The sequence below is a fragment of the Mytilus edulis genome, chromosome 9, assembly GCF_963676685.1.
Source record: "Mytilus edulis chromosome 9, xbMytEdul2.2, whole genome shotgun sequence".
Classification (NCBI taxonomy): Eukaryota; Metazoa; Mollusca; class Bivalvia; order Mytilida; family Mytilidae; genus Mytilus; species Mytilus edulis.
This window is the reverse complement of record NC_092352.1, coordinates 3,802,353-3,812,653: the sequence shown is the minus strand read 5'-3', so window position 1 is coordinate 3,812,653 and position 10,301 is coordinate 3,802,353. Positions and strand designations below refer to the sequence as shown.

General features: G+C 33.2%; 1 protein-coding gene across 1 annotated transcript; it reads left to right on the top strand.

Moving 5' to 3' along the window:
• The first annotated feature begins 1,065 nt into the window (after positions 1–1,065).
• Positions 1,066–4,144, top strand: LOC139489816 (uncharacterized). The gene is made up of 3 exons (XM_071276662.1): positions 1,066–1,265; positions 2,038–2,127; positions 3,675–4,144. Exons 1-3 carry the CDS (start codon positions 1,106–1,108, stop codon positions 4,136–4,138), a joined length of 714 nt encoding a protein of 237 aa, XP_071132763.1. The 5' UTR covers positions 1,066–1,105; the 3' UTR covers positions 4,139–4,144.
• Positions 4,145–10,301: the final 6,157 nt, after the last annotated feature.

Sequence of the window (10,301 nt, the reverse complement as noted above, 5' to 3'; positions counted from 1 at the left end):
TGAAATTGGTCACAGGAAATATTTTTCTGATAAAAGTCGTTTTTATTAGCATCCATGCATATCAAAACAAAGCAGAATGTATTCAATGCCATAGTTTTTAGTTAAATGATTCCTAAATTGATGGATTGATGAGTGATTATGGCAAAGCGGCAAACTTGTAATGCATATTTATAACTAGGCATAGAACCACTAAATCCATCAGGTCGGTTTTGCAATGAGGGTTTACCGAAAGAAGAGTACACGCATAAAAAAACCACTACAACATTTGGTTTGCTGAGTAGAGATAGTGCAGGCTTTATGAGTTGCTGCAGTTCAAGAGATATTTTTACGTATGGAAACCTATGAACTCAATGTCTCCATCCTAACCAGGGATCCATATTTATACAAACAGACAAAATGTTGCGCTTCTTATGCGTCGTTCTAGCCAAGAAATGACCATATATGTATAAAAAAAAAAGGAAATTTATAAAAAGAAAACTGAACTCAGGGGAAAATAAAAAAAATGGAAGGTCCCTAATCAAATGAAAAAAATAAAAGAATCAAACGAATGGATAACAACTGTTATTCATGACTTGGTATAAGAATTTTCTTGGTGGATTGGTGGATTGAATCTGGTTTTATAGCTAGCTCAACCTCTCACTTGTATGACAGTTGCATCAAATTCCATTATATTGACAACGATGATTGAACAAAACATACGGACATTAGAGGTAAAAATGTTAAAAATAGGGGTACAGCATTTAACATTCTGTTATAAACTTAGTCATTATAAAAACAAACAAATATGTAACAAAAAATCACAAAAAGGCATAAAAAGTGTGGTACTATATGGTTCTTTATTATATATATTAATCTATGATATTATATCTCTTAAGTTGTCTCGTATACGTTTAGTAAAACATAACCTCAAGCAAACGCTTCTATTTTGTTTTGGTTAACTATGTGAAATTCGTGTTGCCTGTTGGTATCGACCAGGAAGTTTCGTGATACAATGCATTAGTAATATTATATAACACAGTACATAGTACTTAAACTTGGCAGCCGCAATGCACTTCAAAGACCTACTAGTAACAGTCAGTTGAGAGAAGAGAAAGTCGACGAAAATATGTCAACATTAGTTTTGACCATCGTTTCTGTTATTCTGTGCTGTGCATTGGTTATGTCTGTGGAATCAAGAAAATTGTATGAGGATTTTCTTTTAGCTAGAATTGACCAAGATGTGCACACGCTGAAATATCAACTGAGGTATAACTTGAGGGGAACAGGTATGATATTATTAAACCAATCTCCATAATAAATTGACCAGTTATGATATTCTAACACTAAGATGTAACATAAAAGGACAAAAAATAAATTATTAAATTAAATGATCCTCTGAATAGTAGTAGAATGAATTTATTTGATGCAACTCATGTTAAGCCCTCAGTAACGAAAAAAGCAAAATATTCTCCATGAATATAATTATACTTACAGGAACCGTAAATTTCTCCCTGACAACATCTCTGTACGATTTGGTGATAAAGATTATAGACACGTTTCAGGTCTTCAGATCTTATGGGCACAAATTCCTCTCCGATAATATTCAACGATGTCTCCTCGTTCCTTCTTTTGTGTTTAAAAGCAAAAAGTATTGGATCTAAGTTTAAATAGAGATTACAGATTCATATGATCTTTTTTAGTATAGGAAAGTTAAAAAAAAATCGTTATTTATCCAAAATGGTGTTTCAAGGTTATAGAAAATCATTAACCAGTTCTTTCTGTATAATCCTTTATCAACCAAGTTCTCTGTGAACGAATGTGGCTCATCAACGAATTTTGGCACGAGTCACGCGACAGGTACCACTAGTTGCGTAGGAATTGCTGACCCTTTAGGGTCACATGAGTTCCACCTATGTTTTGGTTGGGTTTGTATTACCAGTTTCGTCGTTTCTCTCTTTTGATTGGGTCCGTGTTTCTTCGACTTAAATTATTTGATCCTTTTCGATTTCTGTCATTTATTGATAATTAGAGTTAATCTACAAATAAATGTATTTTTAGTGCCAACTGTAACAACAAAAGAATTAGGATCGACATACATTCGTTGGGGCCATAACAGATGTCCAACAAAGTCAACTTTAGTTTATGAAGGTATGTACGCATATCGGTAAGGATTAAAGACAATGATAAAACCATTGTTACAAACCTTGAGTCTTTAAAAGTCAACCATCTATAACTTTTCAGCTTAGTACATGATTTCATCCTACAATTCATTATTGACGATTAAACATTTGATTAACTGATTCCCAATCGTTGCGTTGATTCTTTAAAAAAAATATCGACATCGTTGACTGAAGTGTGACATAAACAGTAACTTTATACGTATTTATAATAGATTTATTTGCATATCAATACTGCCAATTTCACAAAAAAAAAAAACCCACTTCCAAACCAAACATACCATTGCATACCATGGAAATAAAGGCAACAGTAGTATACCGCTGTTCAAAACTCGTAAATCGACAAAAAACAAAATCGGGGTAACAAACTAAAACTGAGGGAAACGCATTAAACAACGACACAACATTGAAATGTAACACACACAGAAACGGACTAAGCATTAGGCAAAATCCGATGAGAATAACAAATATAACAACAAAAACAAATACATGAATTTGGGATAGAAAAGTACCGTGACACGCCTTATAGTAATGCGAATTTACACTTAAATATAAGAGAAAATAAACGACACAACGGAAACACAACGTTTAAATGTAACACACACAGAAACGAATTATAATATAACAATGGCCATATTCCTGACTTGGTACGGGACATTTTTAAAGAATAAAATGGTGGGTTGAACCTGGTTTTGTGGCATGCCAAACCCCGCACTTTAATGTCAATGTTAAATATAACATTAAAATGACAACATAATATTACAAGACTGCAATACAAATAAATAGGAGAACATATTAGACAAAGAAACACATGAATAATAGCTAACAAAAGGCATCAGGTTTAAAATTTCATACGCCAGAAACGCGCCTCGTCCACAAACGACTTACCAGTGATGCCAATATATAAAAGTTCGAAAGTCAAAACAAATACAAAGTTGTACAGAACTGAGAATCAAAAGTTCAAAACGGTTATGCCAAATACGGATAGGGTTCTCTGCTTGGGATAAGAACATCCTTATTATTTAGAACAACGTTTAATAACCAGCCTGACCATTCCCTTATTCTATGGAAATAAACAGGCTTTCGATAATTCATGTTTCTATGCTTGCACTGAATATCTATTTTTTTTTTACCACATATAAAATATCTTTGCTTATATCAATTGTTTTGGGATGAAATTATCAAAACTTTTTCAATTCGATTAAATTTAATTTCCTATTATAACGAATAAATCACCATGAATAGTAAAGTTAGTGATTGCATTAGACGTTTAATATTCTTTTAAAACTAGATAAAATAAACACAAGTTTATAGCAGACCAGTATCCTGTGGTTATGATGGAATCATCTCATAGGCAATCATAGGACATTGCCTTTAATGTAAAGTTCGTGACTAGACAATTGAAAATCAGTGTATAGTAAAACAAAGACAAGTGAGACATCAAAATCCTCTACCCAAGCGGCTATGTTTGAATGTTTATTTGAATAAATATCAATGCTCACTTTGTTTTTAATACAGGTTATGTTGCTGGGAAGAAACATAATGTTAATGGGGGCGGATCTAATTTCCTGTGTTTGACAAAGCAACCGGAGTATACAAATCTACATTCACCTAACATTGCAAAAAATTTATATGGCGTGGAAACCGACATAAATGGATTTAGTCCGAGTATTGCTGACAAAGATATGGCATGCGCAGTGTGTCTCACACAAAGGTCGTCCGTCTTAATGGTACCTGGAACAAAGTCTTGTCCTAGCGGCTGGACTATGGAATACTGGGGATATCTGATGTCACATGGTGCTGGTGGGTCTTGGCAGCCAACACAGTACATATGCACTGACAACAGACCCGTAGCAGTACCTGGTGGCGATCGTGATAATGGAGAGTCGGTTGTTTATTTAGTGGGAGGTGTTTGTGGATCTCTAAAATGTCCACCTTACATCAACGGTAAACCTCTGACTTGTGTTGTTTGTTCACGCTAAATAAGTATTCATGAATTTCAAATTTAATTCGATAAATGAATGATGCTGAACCACACAACAGATGTCTTTAATTATTTATCTATTTTTCAATATTTAAGGTTGAAAGGGTTCCCAAAGGACAACAAAATACCATAAGTCGACGAAGAACACATTTTGTTTTGTCCAAATACAAGACGAAAAGGTACACGACTGTCGATGTCTTTTTTGTGGTGTTTGACGTAGGCATGTTTCTCTAAATCATTGTTGTACTTAATTAGTATTTCTGACGTTTTGTTGTTTTCCTTCTCATATTTGATGTGTTTCCATAAGTTTTAGTTTGTAGCCTGGATTTATCGTCTATCTATTGATTTATTACTTTCGAACAGCGGTATACTACTATTGCTTTTATTTACCTATACACATATGTATATTAAGGCGAATAGGTTATCTTATTTATAGAGACAGATGTCAGTGACGTTTGAGATCCTTGTCATTGATGGTCATGCATGTATCGGAGTAATTTGCTTTATTGTTGTTGATAGGTAGCTGTATTTATGCTGGGCCCATACATTATTGCAAATGAAACATCTCATTATCAGAGACAAAGTGATATAGAAGTTGACAACTATAGATCACCGTACGGCAGTCAATAATGAAAAGAGTCAATACCGAATAATCAGTAAAACAATCCAAACGGGAAAACTATCGGCCTGATTTTGTAAAAAAAATGAAATGATCTACAGCAACAAACGACCACTGAATTATCGGATGCTGACTTGGAACAGTTACATACATTATGTGACAAGGTTAAACAGGCGCCCAACCCTGATTATTACTGATTAAATTATGAGTAATATGAACTGGAAAAGACTTTCCCTCCAAAATATGCATCTGGAGCAGTAAATTCCTCCGTTAATATTTGACCTACCATGTGTTCAATACCTCTGCTTGGGGACTTTTACTATACTGAGGGTATCATCAGCCCATTTGTCAGTTCTTCGGTACTGACATTGGAGTATATATGTTTTTGGATTACATGTGTCCTAAAGTTTTGAAAATATTTTCAAATTAAGGAATATCTGTGTATCTCTCGTGCAAAATACTGATTCCTTGTTCAGATTTGACCAAATGCTTTGGTTTGATCAACTCGCTAACGTTTATACTAGGGTTTGGATTATCAATAAAGAGACGAAAATTTACGAAACGCCCATCTGGTACCGTTATTGGTTTTACAAATGTATATATACACCTGTGTTGAAAATATATCTTTACGTAAAAAATCTTTTTTAATTTTGCCTTGGTTCAAATTAAACATAAACGACACTGAAATGTCGTTTTGACTTTTAGCCCTTTGGTTAGAACAAGAGATAAGAAAGTCAATGTTGATGTTTATTATAATAATCTTTTAAAGAACTTTACAATGTACTACACAACACATACCGGTACGCAATATCACTCTTACTAAAAGAAAATACAGTGTATCAATTGAAAGTGAATCAAACGTATAATATATTTTTTTGGATACGATTGCATTTAAGCAATCTGTAGACTTAAACCATTGACTCATGGCCAAGCCCTCTCGTCAACCGTTTTATTCTAAACATCATGGAACATCTCAGATTCTTGGGATTGTCTTGCTTTAAATTGTATAAAAAACAAAAGGATTTGATTTAAACAACTGTCCTATAATGTTCTTCTCATAATCTTCATGTTTCGATATTTCCCTTGACCTGTTTGCGTGCTTTTAACAACACGGAAAATCAGAATTAAGCAGTATTTATATTTAGTGTTTTTATAAATTGAGAAACACATCAGAGGGAATTCGCCAGTTTTGATAACATGCAAGAGTTCACTGAATTTTTCGAAAAACTAAGGATTTTCTTATTCCAGGCATAGATTACCTTAGCCGTATTTGGCACAATTTTTGGGAATTTTGGATCCTCAACTTTTTACTTGTTTGGCTTTATAAATATTTTGATATGAGCGTCACTGATTAGTCTTATGTAGACGAAACGCGTGTCTGGCGTACTAAATTATAGTCCTGGTACCTTTGATAACTATTCTCTGAATTCCGATCGATAAATCTATTTCTGTCATATAAAAACTGAAGTGGAGTTTTCTTTTATGTTATCGTTATGAAACTGATATTTGATATTGTACTTCCATAAAGAAATGGACGTCGTTAATTAACATTTAATATACGTCCTTGTTACAAATCACAACTCTAGGGTTTGTTTAGGTAATTATGCGTATGCGTATAGTTTTATTGACTTGAAGACGTATAGGATAACTCGAATGATTAAGCGCTCTCTATCGGTCAATGTCCTCTCGTTAAGGTACCAATCGATAGTGAGTCGGAATATAACGACTGGATTATTCGGGTTAGGTATCAGATTGAATGGTTGCTCTGGATTTCCCACTACATTTATTAATTTGTAACTCACGAGATCCTTTCTATGTCTGTCTGCTGTTTGCTGGTTATTGTTGTTGCATAATTTTAAATCATATGCATCATTTAAATTAAAATAGATGTAGTACACAATGTAAAGGTGTAACTAGAACACCCCTTCAGCCAAAATAGAGTCTTCCATATTATGGCTTCGAGTTGTCTCCCTTCTGTAGTAACTTTCGTCAAATGACGATACGTCGAGAAAAATTAACTCGATCTGTCGATAGACGTCGTATTATATGTTAAAAAAACCTATCGTAATTTAAACAGAGGAATGTGTACGGAAAGGAATCATGCCCACTGACCAAAAGGAAATTAAATATTTAAAGAGTTAGGAATGGGGTTCCACCTAGAATTCACGTAGGAGAATAGGTGATAAGGTACAAAGTGAAATACCTTCTCTCACTAACAGTGACTGCTGTGGAAAGTAAACTTGGAATTGATAGTACAAAAATAAAACACAATAAGTACATTGTTCATACACCTGTATCGAGCATTGGCTATTTTTAAAGTTGAATAAATGTTCAAATTACGTAAATAACATTTTACGAGCATTTGACACGTGCAGTTGAATTATATTTGAAAATAATACTTATACTTGTATAAATGAAAACAAAGGCAATCGTATCCCTCAGAGCACCATGATGACACATCAAATCTAATCATTAATTTTTTATTTAAATGTTAATCTTAACATTGTTATTGTGGAATTTATTTAAAAAAAAAATAGATAATCAAACCTATTGAAAATATTTCAGGAGCATAAACTATGATCACATTAGATAAAATGTTACAAATGATATAAATGTGTATAACTTATAAAATGCATATCCTTGATACTAATATTTACGAAAATAAGCATGTGGTTTGTATGTGTGAAATACAATGACATTTTCCGATTTCACAGTAAAAATAAGCCCGAAAGTCATTTCAAAATTTAAAAGTGTAGTATCATACAAATTCATAAACTATATCTAATTCTCACGTCATGCCCATATATATAAAACACGTTGTATGGAAACAAAGGGTGAACGACAGTGTATACATATGCACCTCTTAAAAAAGTAACATTGAGGGACTGACTTAAGAACAAATCCTTTAAACTAATGGATATATCAGCATTGAATCTATTTGTTACATTCATTAAAGGTGAAAACAACAACTTATACACAAGTTACTCGAAAAAATGTACTAAGAGACTGATTAAAACAGATAAGCATCAAGGTGATGTATATGCAAACATAAAACCTATGATTTGATTAATATATCTTGGCAGATCATGGCAGTGTACATTGCATATCATAATTATTTAACATACATATATACAAAGTGTTTTTAATAGTTATCCCACAAGGACGAGGTGTGTCAGTGTAAGATCACTCCGATGGCCGGAGGCCAGAGGGTGATCTAACACTGACACACCAAGTCCGACTGGGATAACTATTTTACATCCCAGCTGTTTTAGATTAGACGAAAAACCATTTACAATTCATAAAATCTAGTTTAGAACGCCACACAACCATTACAATATACTTTATATATTACTATATGATGTATACCCTTTTTTACCCCCAAACACGATGAGTAGATATCAAACAATGTAAACTCGCCTCCCACTTGCCAATCGGCCCACACTATATCGCCACGTTATGAAAATATCGTCCCACTCTTGTTTACCGACTGGCCCCACTTAGGTCTTGTGTTCGAATCCCAGCATATACACTGGATTTTTTCTACGTGGATTGTAATAGATAGTCTTTTCCGTATAATTAATTATAAGTTTTATAGTGGATTTGACATTCCCGCCAAAATATTACAGAACAAAGGAAAGCATGCATAACAAAGAAACTCAAACTGGGGTGATCTGATAGGGGTGATCCGGCTCAGATCACCCCTGTTTGAACAAAGGAGCTGGGATGTAATTATCATGATCATACATATTCATAAAAAAAACCATTACAATGACTACCATGATTACAAAAGGCTATCACGATAATCTTTATCTTATCTGTAAGGAGTTAAGTCCTTCCAGAACGATATATATATATATTACATATTAGGTAATTCTTTTTAAGAAAAAACCCGTTCAATACTTAAGTAAAATCACAAAATTACTGAACTCTGAGGAAAATTCAAAATGGAAATTTGTAATCAAATGGCAGAATCAAAAGCTCGAACACATCAGACATATGGATAACTATCGTCATATTCTTTACTTGGTACAGGCATTTCTTATGTAGAAAATGGTGTATTATGACACGTTTTTGATTTGAAAAATTGAAGCAAAGGAATAAATATTGTTCTGATCTAAAGCGGTAACATTAAACGAACATAATTACTTATTTTCAAGTTTTATTTTTTACTGGTTATGTTTTTACGAAAATTTATCTCATCCACTTAAGGAATGGGAACCTAGTTTTGACGAACGCTTTGATAAAATCCCTGTAAGTCCAACCGCAGCCAATATCGAGAAAAAAATACATCCAATGTACGACTAGTTCTGTGTATCGCAAATTTCCATAATGTTTCAGAAATATCAAAGGAAATCCAATCGCCTTTCCATCAAGTCCGTGTAAAATTGGATTTCCTGTGCTTATGTGTTGAATTTCTTCGGGGATTTGCCGTTTGCAGGAACAATTGCAATCAGTAAAAACAAAGAGACGTTGAGTATACATGCTTATTAGTTTTTCATTATCAAGTACCCATTTTACATAACCAGAAGAAGAACCGGTATTAGAAGGAATACATATAAGCAAAGTTGCTCTATTTATAGGTTTGAGTTCATTCAATAAACTCTCTAGCTTGAATAATTGGCAAAAAAGTGAAAAGTAATAATAATATGTGTTGCTACTCTTATAGTTTGTTTCACCATTAGGTAGAGGACTGCATATTATTAAAGTGGCTTCCTTTATATGTTTGAGTGCATCAAATCCATCTTCTAAGCCTTTAATGGAACAAGTTGTTTCTGACGGCTCAAAATATTTGAGTATTATATCTTTCTCCTTTTTTCCCGTTAAGATTATTGTATCACCTGCTTCACGCATAACTTCCTACATTTATCAAAGAGAAGAATTAAACCTAGTTATTAATTTATTATATGAGAATTTTTTAACATTAAGTCCAAATGACTGTCCGTTCCTTGAAAGTAATAGCGAAGCCGATAACTAAAAATACAAATATTATCCTAAAAATTAGTTTTTAAAGTATAACATTTTGATGTTTGTAATTAGTTTCCTTTCATACTACCCAAGTTATCCCCAGCTTTTTATAGGTTGAAATTTGAGAACAGACAACTTTATATATACCGTCTATATACACTTAATAAACGAATGTTTCGGAACAACAATGATCTTCAACTTCGTACTTTATTTGGCATTTTTAACTTTTTGGGATTCGAGCGTCACTGATGAGTCTTTTGTAGACGAAACGCGCGTCTGACGTATTTACTAAATTTAGTCCTGGTATCTATAATGAGTTTATGTACTATACTAAAAAAGACCATGACTTCGTTGTATCCAAACTTATTGCATAAGTCATGGAATAAGCGCATCTTTATTGTTATAGGTTTGACATGATATTACTTTGTGTCTCTTAGTAGTCATAACAGAACATATATTTCTTAGCGTCACTGATGAGTCTTATGTAGACGAAACGCGCGTCTGGCGTACTAAATTATAATTCTGGTACCTTTGATAACTATTTATATCACTTATAACCAATCAATAAGGAAAATGA